The sequence below is a fragment of the Diplotaxodon limnothrissa genome, linkage group LG18 (genome assembly GCF_057381915.1).
Source record: "Diplotaxodon limnothrissa isolate DT_005_m linkage group LG18, D_limnothrissa_male_GT1.1, whole genome shotgun sequence".
In the NCBI taxonomy this organism is placed as follows: Eukaryota; Metazoa; Chordata; class Actinopteri; order Cichliformes; family Cichlidae; genus Diplotaxodon; species Diplotaxodon limnothrissa.
Genome location: NC_140613.1, coordinates 3662836 through 3686852, shown reverse-complemented (window position 1 = coordinate 3686852; position 24017 = coordinate 3662836). Strand labels below are relative to the sequence as shown.

At 39.6% G+C, this 24017-nt stretch overlaps 1 protein-coding gene across 1 annotated transcript in view; it reads right to left on the bottom strand.

Moving 5' to 3' along the window:
- The window catches only part of myo10 (myosin X), a 128349-nt gene that overhangs the window by 61710 nt on the left and 42622 nt on the right, over nt 1-24017 (bottom strand). The window contains exon 3 of the mRNA XM_085378810.1: nt 13885-14043. Coding sequence (XP_085234936.1) covers nt 13885-14043 — 159 coding nt within the window. The remainder of the gene's footprint in view (nt 1-13884; nt 14044-24017) is intronic.

The window sequence follows — 24017 nt, the reverse complement described above, 5'->3', positions numbered from 1 at the left end:
TAGAGCTAAAAGATGTAGTTCAGTCATTAAATGTTTTAAAAAGCGTCAGCTAACATGCTTGCACCACAGGAAGTGAGCTGATGGTTGTAGGAGCAGTGCTGTAGATACAGTGGCATTAGGTTACGATCATACAGACTTCAGGAGTCTGTGAAACTCTTTGGCTTTTTCATTCATTTGAATGGGATCACCACTCCCAACAGATCTGAGAGAAGAGTTAAACCTGTGGGAGTGTCTTCTGGCACCAGGTTAGACGACCATGTACCAATAGTTAAAAAAAAAATCTGTTAAAATTCTGATTGTCCATAGTACTGCTTGAAAAAACACGTCAACTGAAATGAATACCTAACACTCCCTGAAGCGCACACATACATTGCAACACTGAACTGTTCTAGACATTGCCAGACTGACGTGTATGTGAGAAAGACCATTTGATCTCTAATTCTACAAAGCCCCTGTAATGTCTGATTACACCCATGCAACACAAGCAAAGGCAACGGGCTTGTCGATTTACAGCAAGAAATTAAGCTGATCCAGGTGATTGATAGATGTATTTTTTGTCTGCTTATTTTATTGGTTTTTGTTTTTTGCCCTTTATCACCGTTCCTCTTCCCCGCTGTTTTTCTTTCCCTCTTTCTTTCTCCCCTTTCTTTTCCCCAGTCAAATCTGTCCCATATTTAGCAAGTGAAAATGAAATAAAATAAACAATAAAAGGTGAATCAAATAGACCATTACGGCAAGGCTGGGATGGTCCATTTGGTAAAGTAAATCCGTGGGCATCTTTCTTTGCCTTTAGACAATAACTCTGATGGCAAAAGAGCCAAATGGGACAGGCAACAAAAAGAAAAAAAAATTAAGCTGACCATGTGGAAAAAAGTACAAATATGATTCTGCCAAGTTCCTTCCTGTTAAAAGGGAGTTTTTCCTTCCTGCTGTTGCCTAAGCAATCATCTGTTTGTTGGGGGTCTCTTTCAAACACTATCGGGCTTTTTTCCTTACAGTACACATTATCTTAAAAGAACTTTTGTTGTGATTTGATGCTACATGAATAACCTTGAACTAAAAAAGACCTTTCAAACTATCAAAACCATAAACCAATCTTTTTATACTTTTGGACCTATCACTCCTTCCTGGCTAGACATAAGATATAACCCAAACAACAGAGGCGAGATGTTCTTAAACACTGCTTCACAATAACTGTACAAGATAACAGAAGAACAAGGTGATGAAGAGGTCTGCTAGGAGTCCACACTCACTGTACTCCTCCTCTTCCTATACAAACATCTTTATCACCTGCACTGCTCATTAAGCTCCTCCTATTAATCTTTCTATTCAAAGATCCTACTGACTCACTGACCTACATTTGGCCCGGATGCAAAAACATTTGAATGAACGTTGAGATGACATTTACATGACAAATGCCGGGTCTGGGCTATCCTGCCTGTGCAAATCAGCACAGTACAGGGATGGTATGTCATAATAATATAGAGTGGATCATAAAGGTCTGAGTGTTATTACAATGTGGCAGCGCTCTGCTCAGGTGAAGGAATCAGTTTCTACACATAAAAGCAGAGAAGTCCTTCTTCCGCCTGCAGTGTAAACAGTTTACAGCTAATCTAATCTCTGGCTCTGAGGCTCACATGCATCGATCAGACCATCCTGTAAACCTCTTTACAGATGCTTATGTAGTGTCATGTATTGTTTGGGATTTTTATATTCACAGTATGTGGAGAAAGTAGATGGAGAAACACTGTGATTCGGACTTTTGCACCTTCTGACAGCTGGAACAGTCCAACACATCGTAAGTCTTACTTTTATACAATACGCTATACAGTAAGGTGAACACGGCACCAGCTACAATGAGCTCAATATTTCCGTGTATCTTTTGTCAGTTTTTCCCTGCTGTCCACTCTGACACAGTTTAAAGGTGCACGGGGAAAATATTTTTTATATTTGTCAGCAGTTTTTATGATGATCTTATTTGCCCCAGAAAGGAAAATAAATAATCCTCTTATCTGTCCCATAACCTTTGTCCATAATATCAGTATTTACACACCTCCATAGGAAATTGTCATGTTTTAGAGAATTTATTAAGATCTTTTGATCCTAAGAAAGACATCCAGTCACCTTCAAGTCAAATACCATGTTACACAGAATATCATTTGTAGCTATAGATGCAAGTAAAAATTGCCAAACTTAAGAAAAAACTCAAGGACGTGCCTTAAACTTGCATCCTTTCTAAGCTCCTCGCAACTTACAGGAGTCATGAGGAGTGATTCTTATAAGTGCAAAAAGCAGCAGGAAGCAGGAAGCACAGATGCTGTAACAGTCCAGTAGACATTCGCCTGAATATTTTCACGTCTCAATCTCTTGTTTCAAGTCTTATTAAGCACAGCCTGATTTTTTTTCCAAATTATGGTCACCATCTATGGCAATAGAGCTCCGTATACCTCAGGGTAGTGCTGTCTTGTGATTCACATGGTGTGACCTTTAGCATATATGGCTACAGGTCATCCTGCCTGTACCTTCTCAGTAAGATCTGTCCCTCACTTGTAGTGTCTAGTTTCTAAAAGCCATGATAATAAAACCCCAGGCTTTAAAAACATGACTTTTCAAACTAAAACTTTATAATGGTCTTTTTTGCGTTTCTATTTGGTTCAGAAACCTTAATCTGTCGAGTAAAATGACATCTGATAGTCTGTAAAACCGACCAGTGGACAAAAACCCCCACAAAAAACCTTCAAACCCTTTCTTAAAAAAAAAAAAAAAAAAAAAAAAAAAAAACATGACAAGGAAAGTAATATTTAAGCACGAGTCTAAAGGGCAAAGTTCACATAAAACAGTTAGCGCTGCTTCAAGTTAGAGAAAAAATAAATAATAAAACAGCCTTAGGGAAAATTTGTGCCTGCCCTTAACTCGATGAATTACAAACATTTGGACCCAATTACATCCCCCTGTTGGTCCGTCGTGGTAACAGTCTCCCTGGCAGCACCCCAGCTGTGACTCTCATCAGAAGCCTGCCCTGCTGGCTGATGTGATTAACTGCGGCCCCTCATCCTGCATGTGTGGTGTCGAATACTTGCAGTCATCCCACTGAGGTGACCCGAGTAATGCGATAGCCACTTTTTACAGTGTTTGTTTGAAGTGCTTAACCTGTGGGACTCATAGCAGTGAAAGCAAAGTTTTTTAACACCGTGATGGCTCAAAAAGTTGAGTCTGTTCAGTCTGAAGAAGTCACCTGGATGAGTGACGAAACATTTCTCCGACTGAAAACGCGACGCCCAGATGAACACAATCAACTTTTTGGGATTTCCTTACCTGGATGGTCGAGCATGCATCATTTGTAAATGAAACATTTGTATTTGGGCAGCACTCATTATTAAATCTCCAACAATCTATGTTTTATACTAATACTGGGTAAAAAGAAAAGTATAATGTAGTATTTAAGCATGTTCTGGCTCTTTCCCTGGTCAGGTTCATTTTCATTTCTGTCATCAGCCTCATTGGGGCAGCAGGAAAAAGTTTCCAGTTAAGCCTAAAGTTCAAAAACTGCTCTGCACTCGACAAGATGCAGTCAAAGTGAAACATTTTCAATAAAGAAAGCCAAACGTTTTAATGAGTTGGCAGAGACCCAATAAAAGCTAAGAGCACAGTGAATATTGAAACAAGATAAATGTCAATGTCATCTGCGTCAGCTTATTCCACTGCCCACACATGGCAGCAGGAATAAGCTTTAAAGTGACACCCAAGAAAAATAAGATGAAAGCTCCACAGGTGTGTAAAGAAACGAGATCCATGCTCTGTCCAGGAATTCCTCTTCTGTTGCTCCTTTGGAGGTTTCTTCCCTTTCTTGTACTGTGTGTGTGTGTGTGTGTGTGTGTGTGTGTGTGTGTGTGTGTGTGTGTGTGTGTGTGTGTGTGTGTGTGTGTGTGTGTGTGCGCGCGCGCGCGCAAGAGAAACCCAGGGGAAAATCAGCTGTTTGGAATATTGGCCTATATAAATAAAACTGACTTCTCTCAAATGTATTGCATTACAGTGGATTCCAATGAAACATTTTTCAGTTACACAAACAATAATACATCTTAATCTGCTCTTTATTCAGCGTGTTCCAGAGAAATAATGGCTTCTTTAAAAAATATGATTAAATCAGCTGCTTCTGTTCTGAAACACTGCTTTCCCCAAATCCCAAAGAAAGCAGCAGCAGCCCCAGTATAAAAGTTTATAAGATTAACATTTTCTTTTCTCTGCTCTTTTTGCAGACTCAGTGTAGAGATGATAGGCTAACACTAGCAAGCTACATTAGCTGTATGGGTCTCTGCACAGATCACATACCTGCTAATCAGTGCTAATTAATGGATTAACGAACCACTCATTAAAACTAGAACATAGACTGCGTGGATGGGTTTTACCTCAAAGCAGGTGACATTCATTTGTAAGATAATGTAATTAAAAAGGCTACAAAAGGCACAGACATGTTGGAGACGCCCAGTTCTGTGACTAGCAGACAGTTCACACCTACAGCTGCATAGCTCGGCAGCACTGCCCCTAATTTTTCACCAAAAATCCAAAATGCTGATTTTAAAAAAGCATTACACAGATAATGTTCGGATGACTTTTACATAAACATTTTGCGTATTGATCGCAATGTTGGTTGATTTTTTACCACGAATCTTCGTGCATTATCCCATTCGTATTTTGAACAATTCTAAAAAACTATAAACGTTCTACAACCAACAAATCTGTGCAGAGTCCCCGATAATCAAAATAGGATTACGGATAAAAGTATCACGTTACATTTTGACATTGTGTTCCTTCTATTCAAGAACTAAAAACAGCTGACAAATGCAGATATCTTCTCAAACTGACCTCCGCTTAATCTTTTCCCCCCTGACAGATAGCAGTAACAGACGCTGGAGCGCCTTTATGTTTATAGAAAGGCGTCAGTGGCTGATGATGGTGTAACTGTAGAGCAGAGAAAGGCATGCAGGGCGTCAGAACCTTCCAAAAAAAAAAAAAAAAAAAAAAAAAAAGATGGCTCTGAGACAGAGCCAGATAAATTCACAGAGAAGGAAATGAAGTCCAGATGGGGAAAAAACCCTGCAGGATCAGAAGAAAAAGCATCAGCAAACCTGCCTTACTGACGGCAGGAAATGTACGAGCGAGGGGAGCGAGGAGGGAATATTCTGCAGAATTACTGTGTCACAAGACACACATACCTTTGCATTTGTTATACTTGGCATTTAAAGGCATCTTGATCCGCTGTTTAGGTTTAATGTTGCTGCTGATGCACATGCGTGAAAGAAAGGAGATGCCCATTTATTTTTGAAACGATGCGGTTTTTCCGAGTTCCCGGGAACACAAAACTGTCAACACCTTGTGAAACGTGCAGCTTTTGCTTCAGCTATAATGCTGAATAAAAAGTTTTCTTACAAATGAAAAAAAATATCACTGTAGAAACGTGATAGTAGAGCCATAACCTTAACCTCACTTTAAGGAGCTTGCAAGTTCATTGCTGTGCTGACATGGATCTAATAAACCTGGGCAGGAAGTTGGATGCATGTCTGCTGTATAATGATAATCAGAGCCAACACGGCTGTCATTGCTCCGTTATTTGTCTCCACGCTACGTCCTCTTTGGCACGGTCATGGTAACAGCTGGAGGATACATCATACACAAAAAGCTTCTGCTACCACAACTCAACTGGATTTTGGAATCCCAAGCATTTTACTTCCATCTATAAGCTCGGAGTCTGTTTTGTCTTCATGTTAACCAGCACATCATTTCATGCTGCATTCCTATTTGAATAGCAAGTCGCACTGTGAGACGCTTATCCTAAATTTCAGTTGCAGAGTTATTGCCTCTTCACATTCCCTCCTTCATGTTAGTCAACTTTTATGTGGCCTGTGTGACATTTTTGGAAGGAAAACAGTTTGAATTGTCAAGCATGCATTTTTTCTTCATTTGTGGTTGGGGTTGTCGCTAATGAAACTGAACATGTGTATAATGACAAAGAACAACTTCTGCATATCTCTAAAGCACAAACGCCATTAGATGCATTGAGAACAACAGTTGTTTTAATTTTCTAGTTGAAAAAATAAGACACCTCAACTTTCCTTTTTTTGCCTTTTTACGGCTTTATTTGAAAGGGTGCAGTGAGCTTAACCGGCGCCAGAAACCTTAACTTTAACCAGTGAAAGTTACCTTATTGGTTTGCTTCTGAAACTGTGTGTTTTTGGTGTACAGTCCCCATTTAGCATCATCTTTGTAGCTGTATGAATTATAAAAGATTTATTGTTATTAATAACAAGTTTCAAATGAGTTTCAGATAAGCTAAGCTAAATCCAGCCCACATTAACTGACATCTGCCGATTCAGCAGATTCTTCACATTCAATTAGCAAATATGATAAAAAAAAAGTTGACTCCTTAAGCTGCTTTAGTTTGCTGCACAGCTGCAAGGTGCTATGTAGTCCAGCTTGTGGCCTGGTTGTTTCTGTACGGAGGTCCTGTGATTGCTCAAAGACACAAAGTCACACCACCGAGTTCTAACTCGACATATAAGTGTTCATCAGTCTCATTAATGTTCATGAATCAATCGTGTCAGTGCACTGCTCATTAAACTTTCTAACTAGAAATTAAACACTTTACCTAATTTTGCATAAATGGGCTATGTAAGTTTAAACCACACCGCAGGAGTAGTGGTTAGACTCGAGATTGTTTGCCCAAACCCACATCTTAATGAAGCTAAAACGATAAGTCAGAGATATGAGCCTGAAAGAAAGATCTAATCAACCAAGCCAGGAGTAATCTGTACACCAGATTCCAGACAAATCTGTTTCTCGCTCTTCAAGATAACTCAACAAATAACAGATGGGTGGACGAACTTCAGCCACAAAGTAACTAGCAAACCAAAAAAAAAAAAAAGACAAAAATGGAGCAAAAAACCACGTTCACTAATGTTGTTGTCTTTGCTAATATTTAAAAAAAAATAAATAAATAAACCAAATTAAAGGAAGTGAGATCAGCACATGTTATTCATAGACATGTATGCATGTATAACGCTGGACGTTTCCTCACATCTGACAGTAATCACAACTCTTCAGCTTTGGCTGAAATCTCTAAAAATGGACTAAACTGGGTTTGTATTTCAGAGTCTCCGAAGGAATTTGTGTGTGTGGCTTAATCCCAAACCCAGCAGATATGTACAGAGGGAAAACGAGTGAAACATAATCCAACCCAGCTAAACTATTGATCTGAAAGGAAAATTCCACATAAACAGTCATTTTCGATTCCTCCCTTCTCTGAGCTTGCATCATCCAGATTTTTTCAGATATTAAGACATGACCCCAAAGCGGGATTTCAAAACACCAAACCAGCCTTTCTACTGCTATAAAGCCACATTCCACCCATAGCTTCTTTGTTTGCAAGTACTTCAGATAATCAAATGAGACCATTAGAAGTTGGTCCATCTGTAATCTGGTTTTGAGCAGTCGATCTCATTGTCAGTACAGACTTTCTACACATTCTGGACTTCTTCCTCCCCCGTTTATCCTCACAGCTATGAGTCAAGAGCTTGTGAAAGCGGAGCAGCAGCTGCCTGTTGCAGTCTGTCAGCGGGCCGGCAGCAGACATGCAGACTTGTCAAAATAACCGAAGCGAGCGATGAGACGGATTTTGCTCTGTGCTGAATCTGCCTGAGCCGGCAGAGCCTATGATCAAACCTATTACGAGGAAGGAGAGTGATTTAGTAGCTGTTTCTCAGGTATCCTCTCTGAACTATGAAGAAGCATTTTTGTGCCGCTCTACCTGATGATCCATCTGCTGTCATCTCGATTCTGATTGATTACAAAGGCCATTTGCTCCCACCCCTGTGGTTACAGTTAATAGTTCTATAGGCGGGGTTGGGGTTACGGTTAGGGCAGAAAACACTGCTTCTATTATAACCCAAAATGTTAAAGAACAAACATGCTGTAGCTTAGCCTCAGTGTCACCACTAAGACATCTGAGCTGAATGTTGCTTGAAACTCAGTTGCCTCTTTTATTAGATCCATTATATTTAGTTCTCTTAACTCTTCACATGCACTGCAAGGACTGTTTTTGTCTGCATGTCAAAATAAACTGTTTTTCAAAACCAAAAGAAGGGAGTCTAACAGACAAACATATTTTAGATTTCTCAGATTCTCATATGATCAAGGATTCCTCGGGTCTGCAGGAACGTTCTTCAATGCCCTTTCTGCAGATCGTCCCCTCCAGAACAGACAGCGTCTCCAAACCTCTAACCAATTTTGCTAATGTGTGCATCTTACATTGAGCATCAGTGCAGACCCACAGTTCATCCACAGACTGAAATGAACCCTTTTAGCTCTTCTCCCTTTAAAGTCTCCCTCTCGTCTGATTGGTTGCCCCTCACAAACTTAGGATTTTAAACACCAAGTGGGTTGGTTTGAGATGATATAGCCCAACTTTGGGAAACCAGGATTTTAGAGCAGTCTGAAGTCTGAATTTTTGTACATACACTAAACCAAACTTGTGGCCCTGTTCAGGATGAGCACCATAACATCATAGTGTCTTTAAGATAGAAAATGAAGAAAAGCAAACTACAGCCACTTAGGTTAAAGTGCTCTGATTCTTATAAAAGAAGATTTCTGGGGGAGGATAGTCTCATCTCCTTATACCCATTTCTATTTTTGTTTTTAAAAAAAAAAACAACTTTTGTTGTATAGTTTAAAAAGTAGCTGCAGATCCAACGAGCCTTGGAGCCTGTGGCCAGAAGATGAAGAGTTGTGTATGAAAGTATTATGTAAGCTTTCATGTAAGAAGGTCCAAACTTTCATCTTTATATCCATGTTCCCATGACCATGTGATCAGGCACAAAGAGCACATATACCAGCAATTGTTCAAATGCTTTCAGGACCTGATCTGTTATTTTCGGTCAAACTTCTCATTCCAACCAATCAACAATCAGAGTTTTCTGTGTGTAAACAGAAAAATAAACTGTATGGGGATCTGCTGCCATCACATGACATCGTCCTATTTATGTTTATAGCACATGGGACACGAAAACATTCCTGGTTGGAATAAAGAGTTCCTGATTGGATGAACTCCCCTGCAGATTGTGTGTGTGTGTGTGTGTGTGTGTGTGTGTGTGTGTGTGTGTGTGGAGAGAAATGAGCGGGAGGTCACAGAAAATTGTTGATGGGATGGGGGACAGAGAAAAAAAGAACAGCATGTGATAGAAAACTGAATGTCAGTGTGTTTGAAAGAAGGACCGTGGGGTACAGACGAGTCAGAGATTTCTGAGTTAAAGAATGTATGTGTGCATGTGTGTGTGAAGCGGAGTCTTTTGGCCCAGATCCCTTGTTTAGAAATCGGGTAGTAGCTCTGGTGGTGTGTGTGTGTGTGTGTGTGTGTGTGTGTGTGTGTGTGTGTGTGTGTGTGTGTGTGTGTGTTTCTGCACGCGCTTGCAGTGGAATCTGCAGAGGAGACGAGTGAGGCCACCAGTCGACAGCACAGCTGGTTACAATCACAGCAACTAAACACACACAGACACACACACAGAGGTCTGGTAGCCTACAGACGAATCCCCTGTCTATGTAATGGTGCTGCTAGCAGCTCTGATGCAGTTTAGCTGAAACAAAAATATTTTTTTGTCAAACCAACCAGAAAAAGCTCAAAATAAACACTTCTGTATTTTTACACCATCAAAAATCAACATGTGCCCCCAAAAAGTATAAACTATAATTGAGATTTTGCTTGCTTTGTTCTGAGTGTGCACATATTGATAGATAGAAAAATCTACCTCTACCCCATCATCGTCATCACCATACAACTTTCTTTGAGGCCAGAGATTTATTCATTGTGGCCATTTAATTATGTGATTGCAGCAGGTTTGTACTCGTGAAAAATCTATCAAAACCACAAATTCCCCCACTGTATTGTGTTCTTTCCATGTTCTCCGTGTCCACATCCAAGCTTGGCTTTTTAATGGATGTTTGACAAGGACTTGTGTGATTTGTCCAGCTGGAATGCTTTCAGATTTATTGTGCTGTTTGGATTAACAACAAAACAGTTTTGTAATGTTCTTCAAGCTTCACCACCAAAGTTTAAGTTTTATCCAAAACCCTTTACAGCGAGTAGAACAAGCCTTGAAATCTGCTTCATTATCCTGTAAATGTAATTCAAAATATGGAGCTTAAAAAGATATTTTGGCTACAGGGCCGCTGAGAAAATCCACCAAGGCTCTTTATTCATATGCTGAATTTATGCATCACCTTGTTCTGCTTGTGTTTTTCACTGCATGTACTTTTCCTGGAATCTAAACTCTACATATGGCTCCTTTGCAATAAATAAATTTTATTATAAGAACTGAAGAAAAAAAAAGAAAGAGAAGAAGAAGCCCGAGGAAAACAAAGGAGACGAGGATGAGTAGTGGTGGTAGTAACAGACCCCTCTAAATCACTCTGAACCCTTTAAACTGGGGTTTGACCAGTTTCATATTTGATCCTTGATGCAGCAGAAACTGTTGTTGGCTACTCTGACTTCAGTATTGTGTTTATAGCTCTTCCCTTTGGTTAACCATGACCCTCTCCATTAAAACATTCCCTCTAATTTTCCCCTCTTTCCAGCTTCTGGCCCAAAGAAAAAAAATGTCAGGCCAGAGATTGGGTGGCTGTGATGAATTGATTGGATAATTTCGACCATACGGGAGCATTCAGATGTGATTAAAGTAACAAGATGGCATTTGTCAAAGGTTAGCACGACTGTTGCGTACAGCGAGCACAATGCCGCCTTTGTTGACAGCTTGTTTCGCTGGAGAAAGTGCTGGCTCAGGTTTGTTCTTTAAACCATAAGCACAAAATGGTTGAGAGCCATTTGCTCCACATATTCCTTTGCGTTTCACCGGAGCAGGAGGGTTTGAAAGGTTTCTTTACTTTAACTAGGATGGGCAGCAACAGAGCTGCTTGTTTGCTAGCTCACTGTGCGATGCAGGACAATGCATACACCTAAAACGTTGTAAGGACAATAACACAATGCAGATATCATGTGTTCAAGGAGGAGTAATCAACATTATGGTAACATCCTGTCATCAACACTCCTGGTTACAGCTACTACTGTTCACACCAGCACTAACTAGCACGATGAGACTTATTAACTTGGATTAACCAAGAAAATCACCTTCTTTTGGTCCCTTTAGCATCTCAACTGTTCTTTCTCACAACTCAGGAGATTAAGCCAGCCAACTCTAATTGTGTTCCCTCTCACTTGGCACTTTTCTGTTTTTGGCTGCCAAACAAGGACCACCATTACGTGGCGTCCAGTTTCTAACAAACGTCTGATTGAAAGGGACTCAAAATCCTTCGCCTTATTTGGTTTGGTGCTTTTCATCGCCTGGTCAATAGCGCAAACATGGAAACACCAGAAACAAGCACAACAATACTTTAAACCTCTCAAAAACAGAGTGGAACAGTAAAAGTTTATGCAAATAACCACACTAACCACAGGACAAATAACAAGGCTAAATTCATCTGAAGCTCTTTGGTCACAGTGCAGTAATGTTTAAGAATTCAACCACCTGCATAAATACTCTGCAAAGGCGTCACAAGGCCGCCATTTCTGGGAGAATAAAACGATCCAAGCAAAATAGTTAACTTAGTGTTTGGACTGTTTAACAGGGTTAAAACTGTCCAACTGTGTAACCCCAGCCCTGCATTTTAAAATTAACTCCCTTAAATTGAATGCAAAAAAAAAAACAAAAAACAGCAGGCAGCAACTTTTGAGGTAAGGGTTCAGATTAAGAATGTTAAGGCTGATGTGATGCACTATGTTATATAGACAGAGACACAAATCCTTTCCTAAGAAAAAGGGGAAAAATACAACTTGAAGCTGTGAAAAACCATTTCGAAGTGCCAAAGACCTTAGCCAGGTCTGAAGACTTCTCTTCTAACAAGATAGTAACTCACAGTGTAAATCTTTAAGCTTGCACTGCATTTGGGCAGCGGTTAGGGTGCGGCTTAGGTGCCAGCACGGATGAGCCAATGTCTGAGGGAATGTGAGACAGCTTTTTTAAGGGCCCTGGTGTGTGTCTGTGCTGGGAAATGGGACATGTGTGCTCTTACACAGAGAACAATGGCAGGTGTTCATGTGGTTTTACAAAGCATTTTAAAAAGTAAAAACAGACCCTTTTAAGTAGGAAACAGCAATTTGTTTATGGTTACATTTATGCAGCTATTTTACATTCTTTTAACATTTTATAATTAGGCCATTCTTTAACACTGTCATGCATGAATTATGACAACCTCAATCAGGATTTTTGGCTTAAGTATTTTTATTCATCTTTTCATGCCTAGAGACGAATAAAAATACTTAATGAACGGGTTAAATAACAATAATTACAATGACACACATCATACATCTATAGTAACATGAAACAGCCAGTGGGTGGCAGGGTATGGAGGGACACATTGGTGTCCAATGTAGTGGTTTATGTGCAAGTGTGCCATCAACACTGACACAAATACAAGAAAACAGCCTTTGACTAGCTGCCCACTGCAGTGGCCACTATGTGTGAAAGGGTTAAAATAATGAGCACTGCCACTACTATGATTTATTATTCTTGAAATGCTTTTTCATATATATGTTTTAAGGAAGTGACTAAAACCAGAAGCTGACTTTAGTGAATTTGAGCAAATCCACCTACAGCTGACATAGAAAGAAGAAAATCAGAATCAACCCCAAAATTCTATTTATACTATACTATATTAGGTTTTTAAGCCATAAAAGTGTTTGCAAAAAGTCTATGTATAATCCACCAAAAATATCAGTTTAATCTATGTTGTATTTACAGTGAACATTAGGAACTAAATCAAGAAGCTGTCCTGCAGGTTTGTGTTTTGGGAAACCCCTCATCGATACCCTGCTAGGTCTCTACATGTGTTTCTTTGAAGTTAAATAACCAAACCTTTGAATCAGCTTCACACTGTGTAAACCTGAAAACTGAGTCCCGTTTGTAATAAATCTGAGCCGGAAAGCCAAACTTTTTCTGACAGGATATCCCAGAGGAGCCAAAGATCCATGTAGGGATATGCTTTGATTGCACTGTCAATTAATCCTACAGTCATGTACAGACCAGTAAGAAGCTCCAGAAAGATACAATAGCTCTCTCACGTCCCCATTTCCTGGCACTGATTTAAAGCAGAGGAAAGCTCTCTGACCCAACCATCTCTTTCACCTGCTCGTTTCTAGATGGTTATCCCTGCTGTTGTGCAATGTTTGAGCAACTCAAGATATTCATGGGAGAATGCTGCAGAGCTGATGGATGAAGGTAATGTACCTTGACAAACCAAGCTGTCAACGCAAGCACTGATAGCGCTGATGGACTTCAGATTGGTTCTGGTTTTTGATGCTAGTGGTTCAGATTTTGTTTTTTGTAACCTGCCTCATATTACTTCTGCCGAGTTATCCCAGGGACTGAAACTGCAAATTTAGCAATATTTAGCAAGTAAACCACATGTTGATGAACTGTTGAAGCTCAGTCAGGACCACCATACTCAAAAGAAGATTATTATTTCCATCTGTGGTAATTTTTATTTGATGGAATAGCTGTGTGCTTAAAACCTCCCTGCCCTTTAGCATGCTGATGTGGATGTGGAGAGAACTCCTTCGCACTCTTGGAATCCCAGAAGCAGCCAGACCCCCTGCACAGATTATGCTAGGTGAGACTAATAAGACTTGCATTGAAGGGCATTAGTGGAACCGTCAGCTGTTGTGCAGATCAGCTGAGCTTCAATTCATGGTCAGTCTTCATATTAATATGTAGGATTTTCACCAGGGACAAAAAAAAAATCAATCACTGTGTTGTTCTCATCAAGTATTGCTTGGAGGAAACTTACATAGATGTACTTCTGTTTATAGCGCAGGTACAGGTTGTGCATGATGGCGCCCTCGTGAAGGTCCTCAAGGCTCGCCATGTCCTCCACCCCTCTGATGCTGCTACGGTGCATGGGTTGCACTTTCTGCCTGGTGAGCGTATTCTGCTTGTAGGTGTACACCTGGGTCAGAAAATGGAAAAAGTCCATATGTAAACTACGTAAATGATAATCACATGAATCCACATTGACATTCTAAAAGCAGAGGATCAAAGAACTACTGCAGGAAATCTTTGAAGTAGAATTAATAAAATCAACCCTCATCTTACTCAGACTTTATTTCCCCAACTTTAGGGGCGATATATCCCCTAAGAGGCAATCATGTTAAAAATCACAGGAAATCATTTATTCCTACAGCAGAGCAGTTTCCTGAGATGCTGTTTTATAGCAGAATTGGTCCATGTCAACTTCCTCTTAAAGTCTGATCTGGTCACAGGTCATTTAGTTTCTGGTTTAAGGCCAGATGTGGACATCAGGCTGCCAGTTTTCTACCACAAGTTTTACAAGTGCATTTTTAGATTTGAATTTCATTCGGTTTGGCTCTTTTGTGAGAGAATGAGCCAGACGAGAACAGATAAAGGCAAGAGCACCAGACCACAGCAGTTTCTGAGAAATGTTAAAAAGCTCAGACTTCTGAAAACCCAGATGTATCGAACAAAGCCGACGGCATTTCCCCCTTTTACTTTGAAACTCAACATAATTCTGATTCTGATTCTGATTCTGATTAAAGTTCTAGAATTAAATTGCATTCACGTGCGTTTATCAGGGATAAACTAGAATGAGAAAAAACATGAAATTCCAAGAACACATAGCAAACATTGTTGTGGTGCATAGTTTCATGTCTCAGTCATGATGAAGCGTAACAGAAAACAGCTGAGAAAAATGACTGAACCATGACAGGAAATATCGATGTGTCCAGCTTAACACAACTTCTTTTTCTACAAATTGCAGATATTATGGATGTCAAAAGTAAACCATAATAACTGTATGCTTTTACAATGAATAGTATTCTGTCTGACAACTTTGATCTTATGTTACTCAAAGGATGAGATGCAAAGTTTGGTGGTTACAGGCAAACACAATATATTTGATGTAGAATTTCCACATGTTAAAGGTTAAAGGTGTCAAAAACCCACTGATTATGAATTCTAGTGAAGACAGGACACAATGCATGCAAGATACAACTTCAGAAAACGGTAGAGAAGTAGGAATACCAGAGGCACAGACTATGAGAGAGACACAGCACACTGAAAATCTATGAGTGAATTACACAAGAGCTAAGATGATGGTAGAAATCTACCTCCCAGGGGAAAAAGCAGTTTACATTTTATTTAGGGACAAAGCTGCAAGCCATTTATCAGAACTGACTGCTGATTCAGTGCATGCAGTCTCTATGCTCCATTGAAAGGTCAATATAGATAATGTTTCAAAATACCTCCTTTAAAAATGTTTTTTTAAATGCCTTGAGACATTTTGAGATGGCTGTCAAGGCGAGAATCTCTTGAAGGGTTTAAGAAATGTCACAGTGGTCAGATATCCCTGCTTCTTTTGAAAACAGGTGCTTTTATTTTGCATAAAGAGAAAGTGCACAAGAATACTGAACAAGATGGATCTTTAGTTTTTTTGTGAATCAAAAGAAAAACTACAAAGAAACAAATGAAAACCTTAGATTTGTTTTAGACCTCCAGCTGAAAATACACCTCCATTAAGCTGCTATTATTTTGCAGGTGGCAGCATTTAACTGGAAGGTTTCATGTAAAAGTATTGTAATTCCTCACAGCTTATAATTCAAGGCTTGTTGTGATAAACCTGACCCTGAGCCTGTAGACTACATGAAATCTGGAGCTGGACAAGGGCAGCCATCAGTAGATGTCTTCTTATCATGTGTCTGAGGACAAGGCCGAACAGCTTCTCGAGACTAAACTCTCGTCCTGCAACGTCTCGTCAAAACTAGTGATAGCTGTTAAATACCCCACTGCATTTTCAAACCATTATGAAACTCAGTCTGTCATTTAATTACCAAAGTTTTCTAAACTTGTATTACTTCCACCTTATGTTCAGTCTTCTGTGTGTTTCATAAAACTATTACTGAGATAAAAGCCAACTTTCTATCTTGCTTGTGATTCAGTTTGGAGGGCAAATTAAGTTCACTCTTTGCATAAATGTATAAATTGTTGGTTTCCATCATCAGACAGCCTTAAAAGCCTGATCAAACACTACATTTAACTCTGAAGAACTCAAGCTAATCAAATCCTTAAAGGATTGGTGCACAGATCAACCCACCATCCATTTATTTCATTATTATTATTATTATTATTATTATTATTATTATTATTATTATTATTATTATTTGGTTGAACTAACTGTGCAAAATCCAAACAGACTCAGTTTGTTGAGATCTGATGCATGTTTACACTGTAGTTAAGGACATCAGGCCTCAACCACCACAAAGGCTTCTCGTGGAGATTTGTTGTTCAGAATGTGAATTTATGCATGCAAATAAGCCGGAGACACACCTGTCTGTTATAGCGAAGAGAGACGAAGACTAAGCGGACATTTGAGCGCTGAAACATGTAACGTGTGATGTCATGACTTCTGCTTGTTGGAAAGCCACAATTTCTCATCCGTGTTCTTTGGTAAAGTATCTTTCCTTAAAAATTGATTTGGCCTTCATGGTCAGACCACAAACTTGAGTCTGAACATCATGCAGAAGTCACAACGTTGATAGCAGTATCAGAAAGAAAGGACATTTCATCCAAGCCATTGGGTCCAAAGCCGTCCGTGCCTGTAGGACTAATCCGTTAAAAGGTTCTCCTATTAACCATATACTATTTTTGACCATTTCTGTATTAAAATATTATATTTATTAACTTTTTTCACCTCCAATTAGTCTTCTGGAATTATTTGTAATAAAAATGAAATCCAAATAGAAAAGTAAACACAGAAGGAACAAATCTAGGCTTAAATCTCTTCAGCATTTCGACAAAGAGGCCATTCTTCTAAGCAGCTTTCTACAGTCGGTCAGTAGTGCCAACTGTTTAAGGCCACACGATGGTCCAGTTGTGAAAAGCAAGAGACAGAGAGGTTAATTTAGGGCAGACCTCCAATTATCACTGCTCTGCAGGGAGTTGCAGCCTGCAGGATCACCAAGGGAGATGTGCTCAAAATAATGACCCATCACTGCAGGAAGGTCTGGGCATCTTTCAGAAGACAACTATCAGATTCTGAAGTAGAAAACTGTCCTCACTGCTGGACTCTGTTGGTAATCGCTTTTATTTAACTGCTATAAATTCATCAGTGAGGTATTACTCCATCTGACTTTAAGTCTAGTTGGCTTTGGGATGGAAAATGCAGAGCAGCCAAACCCTCTGCTGTCTCAGCCTTTTCTCCAAACAACCAAACCACGAAGTATTTTCAGCAACACACATGAACGGGGCATTTCCCAGATATTTCAGTAACCTTTAGCAATGACACACGAGGTGAAATAATGCAGCATTTCAGTTATTGCAGAACTTCGGGATACAGAGCATTACAGCACATTTTATCATCCTCTCTTCCAACAACGGCCTCTACTGGAAACAAAGTGCTGAACATAATGAGACATTTAGCAGTAAAAGCTCAAGATGTTACCGACCAATATACGAGCTAAAAAAAAAAAAAGAGTGAATACTGGACTTCAACACATTTCACACAAGAACAAGCCGGCACATTAAAGACCAGCTAATGTAAAAATGTTTCCATTCTCACATGTGGTTCTGCTGGTTAATCAACAAGAACTTTAAGGCTACAACAAAACTTGCAGTACAAAGAAGAACTTTTATTTCACAAGCTCAAAAATGTTGGTCAAGCATTAAAACTGTTTACACTACAGGTGTAGCTGGTGCTTTAACTGCTTCAGACCTTATCTTCACCGTACACTTTGGAATTACATGAAGCCCAAAGCCTAAAAATCCTAAAAACATTCAGGGAGTGCTGACTTCATGTGAAAACGGCTTTAGAGACGAGCTAGAGTTTGCATATTCACCACATTAAAACAATCACCACTCCAAAGGTCATTCTGGGAAATGGTAAAGCCGTAGCTTATAGGATACCAAAAGAGGAAAAAGTTGGCTTGTGGTTTCAATAGGCTGGAAAAAACATAAATAATGAAGTGAATATTCCATCATTTGAAAATTTGAAAAACAACGTAACAGAAAATTACAGAAAGACGTTACAAAGATGCCGTGTACTTTAAATTCTTTCTTTTGTCCACATAAACTATTGTTACCAAGAATAAAAATGAGACCCTTATGAACCAGCCATCTCAGCGTATCCACACACACAAACTCAAACAGCAGAGGGGCCCTGAAGCCATTCGGTGACCCGCTGAGGCCGAGGGACTCTTCCAGAAGAAAACAAGTCTCTGTCTGAGGAGTCGATCACATCTGACCCCCCACCCCCACACACACATTAACACCAAAACTGCCCTTCAGCATCCTGCCAGGCTTCATTTCTCACATTCCTCTCTCGGTGACGCTTCAGGGGATTCAGTTCATCTCTCAAATGTGTTTTTCCTTTAGATGGATGAAACGTGATCGAGTCCAAGAGCCGTTCAAAACCTGCCGGCATGTTCAGACGGGTTCATTACTCCAGGTCAGAACACCACATAAGTCAAAATACTTTGACTTCTGGTAACGAAAGCTAAACTGAAAGAGGTTTACACTTCTGTAGTCACCTCACTTGCAGTTTCCATGACTTCTATTTTACTAACTTCGACATGTCTCTGACATCCCCCCATACATTCCTGTAGCACCTGTTTTCAAACTATATATGAAACCCTCAGCTATAGCGCTCCTGTCTTTAAGTTTCTCAGTTATTCATCTGTTGGTGTCGTCTTGAAGTCTGTCAGGTTTGTTCAAGATGATCTTTACAAAATGTCAACACTAATCATAATAAGTTCAGCACTAATGTTGGGCTATAAATGTATGAAGCATCCTTAGGCTACGTTCACACTGCAGGTCTTAATGCTCAATTCCGATTTTTTGATCAAATCCGATTTTTTTGTCTGCTCGTTCACACTACAAATAAAATGCGACAGCAAACGCTCTCTAGTGTGAACGCTCAAAGCGGCCCGCATGCGCAAAAGAAGATGTCACACACAACGCGCTCTGTTTAGACCCAGAGCAACAGTATTGTTTGACTGATGGCCCTTAATATAAAGACTTCGGTCTTCACGTTTCCCAATTTTTGCTTTAAGTTATTTTGTTATTTACATAATAATGTAAATAACCTAATAATGATCCTTATTGCCGTTTAAGAGAGGAGCGGTGCTTCAAAGGATAGCTGTAGATTTCTGTCAGAATCTGCAGATTATACAGTACAAATAAAATGTTTACGTTGTCTTCCCAACAGTTTCACTGACATCTACACTGGATGGCCAGGAAGCGTTCGCGATGTCTTCTCGGGCGCTTCTCTGGCGCTGATAATTGGCTTCAGTCTTGTGTCGGTGACGTAAAAGGCGGATTTAATGCGACTTGACCGTTCAAACAGCAGTCGCTTTCTAAAACATCGGATATGTATCGGATTCAGTACCACATACGAAAGTGACCCAGATCGGATTTGAAAATATCGGATTTGCGCCGTTCACACTGTCATAGCATGATCGGATATGGGTCGCATAGGGTCAAAAAAATCGGATTTGATGCGCTTTCGCCTGCAGTGTGAACGTAGCCTTAGTGTGTTTTGCATGATGTTAAATTTCCCCAAAAACCTGAGTAATTTAATTTAGCCACTTCTTAGCAAAACGTTTTTCTGTGACAAACAGCAGCTTCAGAATTCATGTCTAAAGGTCTGCGTTAAACAAACTTTATTTCAGGCCTCCAACAAAAACTAATTCAAACTGACTTCAACATGAGAGAACAGTAAAGGTACAAATATGAACTCATTTCCAAGTTTTAAGAATCATTCCCGGGGCAGAAAGGTTTAGGTTGAGCCTCGTCATTCTGTAACTTTCCAAGAGATCATAACTCGTGTGAATGGTGAGTTTGTCAGATCACAATCACAGTCGTAAGATCAGGATTTTAGGAGTGCAGAGCTCTACTCTCTATGGGTCATAACGGGATGTGGCTGTTTCCCTTCGTTTTTGTTGTCTGACAGCAAACATCTGAGAAAACAAGAGCTTCTTTACTCGGCCACATTAAAATGCTGACTGCCTCAGATGAGGGAGTTGCTCAAGGATGTTGACTAAACTAGCTCAACACTCGGTATACGTCAGTTTGGCATGGGCTTTGGGCTTTTTAACTTTTATGTGTACAATAAAAGGCATCGCTATCCCAAAGTAAAGGAATTGGGAAACCTCAGAAAGAAAGATGCGTATATGAATGCCATTTCAAACTATTTGCTTTTCCCTATGAGGCAAACTGTTGTACGGTGAACAGACTTGTTAGACTAGTCCAATGTAAACACTGTTTATAGCCAGCAGTCAAACATGCGAGCCCTGAACCTTAAGGGCAGGTATTTACTTTTTACACACCTTTATCTGTCAGGTAACAACTTCACCTTCACCTTTTCACTTTGTACTTATTTCAACTAAGATGTTACACAATGAAGTTAGAAAAAATCCACCTTTTAACACCCCAAAAACCTTGAGCATATATATATGGCTCTAAATACCATCTCTTTCCTTATTTTCCTTTTAGAGGTTCCGTCCTGGATGGAAAATGGCAACCTCTTATGTTATGAACAGTATTCTACGGTTGTAGCACTAGGAGAGCACAGATTGTTCATCCACAATGACCCAATTAGATTTCTAATTGGTTCAGTTGTCTTCGTGGAGGTCCACGCCTTGAAAACAAAGCCACGGGGGCCCGAGCGCTAAGCCTATAGTGACAGATGCTAACAGGAGTAAATCTCAGTGAAACAAAGCCATTACACAGCATCACTGCACGCGAGGAGGATGCAGGGGTGGGGTCACTGCTGTACTCCTGGATCAACAGGCTCTATTCCTGGATCAAACCGGATAAACTCTGTTGTTTTTGCTTAGATGGATCCGGAAAGTGAATTCACTTTACGTTCAGGCAATTAGAGAGGAACTTAAAATTAGCAGCGAAGGATTTTCCCCTCGACTGGTCCATCACCCATCATGGTGATACTTATTCCATGGCCTGTTCTCTAAGAGAAGTGCAGATTTCGTCAGATTATCGGCCAGTAGCTCGCTCTGAAAGTCTCAAATGACCCCAATAATTTTTTTTTTAATTTGCTACTTTTTTTACTTGAAATATTGCCAATATCTTTTCATAAAGCAAAACAAGGGGCTTCTGAATCATTTTATCCCGGCTATATGTTTATAATATAGCCTTTAGTACTTACTTTTTCTCTATTTTTTGCTTATGTGAAATTTTCCTACTTTTTTCTATCAGTTTGGCGAGCCACATGGCTGTAATTACCACGATGAAAGGATATGAGTCAAAGGTGTAATTCCCAGACTAAAAACAATTTAAAAGCCTTTATCTGCTTCTTATCTTTAGCTTCAGTTTATAAAACAGGGAATTTCCACTGTGGTGTTTATAGTTGTTTGATACTACTGCATGTAGTCTCCATGGGGAGTCTGACAAATCCTCTCAGGTGATTTTGCTTCTTGGATGTTTAATCTACAAATTTTTAAATCAGGGGGAGTGGAGACGTGCCCGCCAAATGTCCGAGATAACAGCTAGCCCAGAGCTAGTTCAGGTAGTTCTATGCTGCTAGTATTTATATTGTTTTTGCACCCACACCTATTAGAACAGGTGTGGGTTAACAAAAGCCTTAATGAAACAGCATTAGGACCTAAAATGTCTGAACATCAGACTGAGTCTGTGTGTTAACAGACACCAAAAGGCTGCAGGCGGCTAATTACTTCAGTAACATTTAATAATCACTCTGACTTTTCGTGCCAGTAATCAGTTTGTCAGGAGAGGGGAAATGAAACTCTTCATTATGTGTTGTTAGGAGGGAAAACGGAGCCCCCCGGCCCCTCGCTCTGTCAGCGAGTTGAACAGGTAACCATCCACTCTCCTCCAGCTTCACTCCCCCACCTTTCATCATCATCAAAAGCAGCAGCTGCTCTTTGAATCACCATTCATCTCCTCCTGTATTGTCCTGCAGTCAGTGAAGGAGGAGGAGACTGTCTGCACCGTCAAAAACACTGAAACCCGAGCAAGACGAGAGGAACTCTGCAACCTCTGACAGAAAGGTGTCCACACACACACACACACACACACACACACACACTCTCTCTAACATTTAACAGCACTTTAACCACTGAAGGCCACTCAAAGCTTCATTATTCTCTCTGGGTAGAAGGAATAAAAGTTTGAATTTTATCCCGAGTCTGGTGTCACTAAATTTATCCTCAGGATTAAGAGCTCAGCAGATTTAATGGCTTTAGCAGCTAGATTACACTCAGGCTGAACACACTAATTCCAATTAGTTCAATAGTTTGTTGTTTGTCACTAAGTGTAAGTGACACCGAAGTAACAGAAAAAGGACACATTTAGCAGCAGGGTGCTTAAACGCTGACAGAAAATTAAACGCAGTATGTTGTCTTTGCATTACTTCAAAAAAAGGAGAAAGAAACATTCAAAGATTGTTGTTTGACCATGTGCAATAGGAATAAATGACACGTGTACACATGTGCACAGTGCTGTAAGCAACAGGTTGGGCTAATTTTATATTTGGCTAATTTTGGGAAATAATAATAATAATTAAATACAACTCCACTCCAATAACACACTTTTATTCTTTAAGCCTTAAAAACCATCAGAAAGCGTGCAGCGTTGTACTTGTACTAGTGAAGCACTTCAGTAACTTATGAGCCCACAGCGTTCACTCTGTAGCCACTGTGATGTTAACAGTGTTGCAGTAACGTGTTTCTGACTCGTCAGCTTTGGATTTCCTCACAAGGAGCAGCATTTGCGCTGAAGCTGAACAGGTGACCTTCATCTCCAGTTACACACAACAGACAACTGGCAGACACACACGAACACACACCTTCATATTTAAATCTATGAATTAGAATGAGTTCACACAAATGCACAAAAGGACAATAGACATGCATGCAAACACACTTGTTTGTATCACGACTTCAGCACTCGCTTAATGATACAAAGGAGGTACGATGTCTTGCTCAAGGGCACACACTGCAGTCACATACTGTTTTAAGGCACTTTTTTTAGTTACAGGAGAGCCGACGGAACAGAAGGCCACTCCTGATGCTAGTCACACTAGTTTGTGGTGTGCAGTAAGCGATTATAAGTAACCATTACTAGTATAAGATTATCACAGCTGTTTACAGCAACTGAAGGAGCTGAGAGAAAAATAAACTATATGAGAAAGAGGAGATATAAGACGAGTAATATGAAAAGCAGAAATAAAAGGAAATCAAAAAGATGAATAACAAGAAAATATAGAAAAAAGACAAGGATGGAAGAGAGAAAAATAAGAAACAGGTGGGAACCCAAGGAATAATGAAGAGATCGAAGGAAAAATAAGGATTAAAGAGTCATTTAACATTTAAAAAAAAAACGAATCCCAAAAATAAATGAGAGAAAATAAAACCCAAACAAGTTAAATTATCAAATGATTAGAGAATTAAAATAAAACAATTTAAAAAAGAATTTAATTTTAAAAAATAAAGAAAAATTAAATGGACAACAGAGATGGATGTATTGGAAAAAAAAAATAAGAGAAAGACACAAGAGAAGAAACAGGTACAGGAAGTGAAGGTACAGGTAAGATGAGTAATACGAGGAAAACTTTATTAACAAAGACAACTTTATCACCACAAAGCATAATTTGTTTGAACTGTGAGGCTCCAAAGCAGCGAGTCAGTTAGCATGCTACGGGCTGAAATTTATTACTTGGAATAATGAAAAATGGCTTGTAAGAGGGAAGAAAAGATTTCGAGTTACTTGGATATAAAACCATTACAACTCATCCTGAGGGGAGCATGAATGGTGGCACTACAAAAAACAAATAACAAACCAAAGTGTCTCCTATATCTGTAGGATCTGTCTGATCCACGGATAGCTTTGTTAAGGTTTCGTGCTAATTTATCATGTAGATGTGGAAAAGCAGAGATT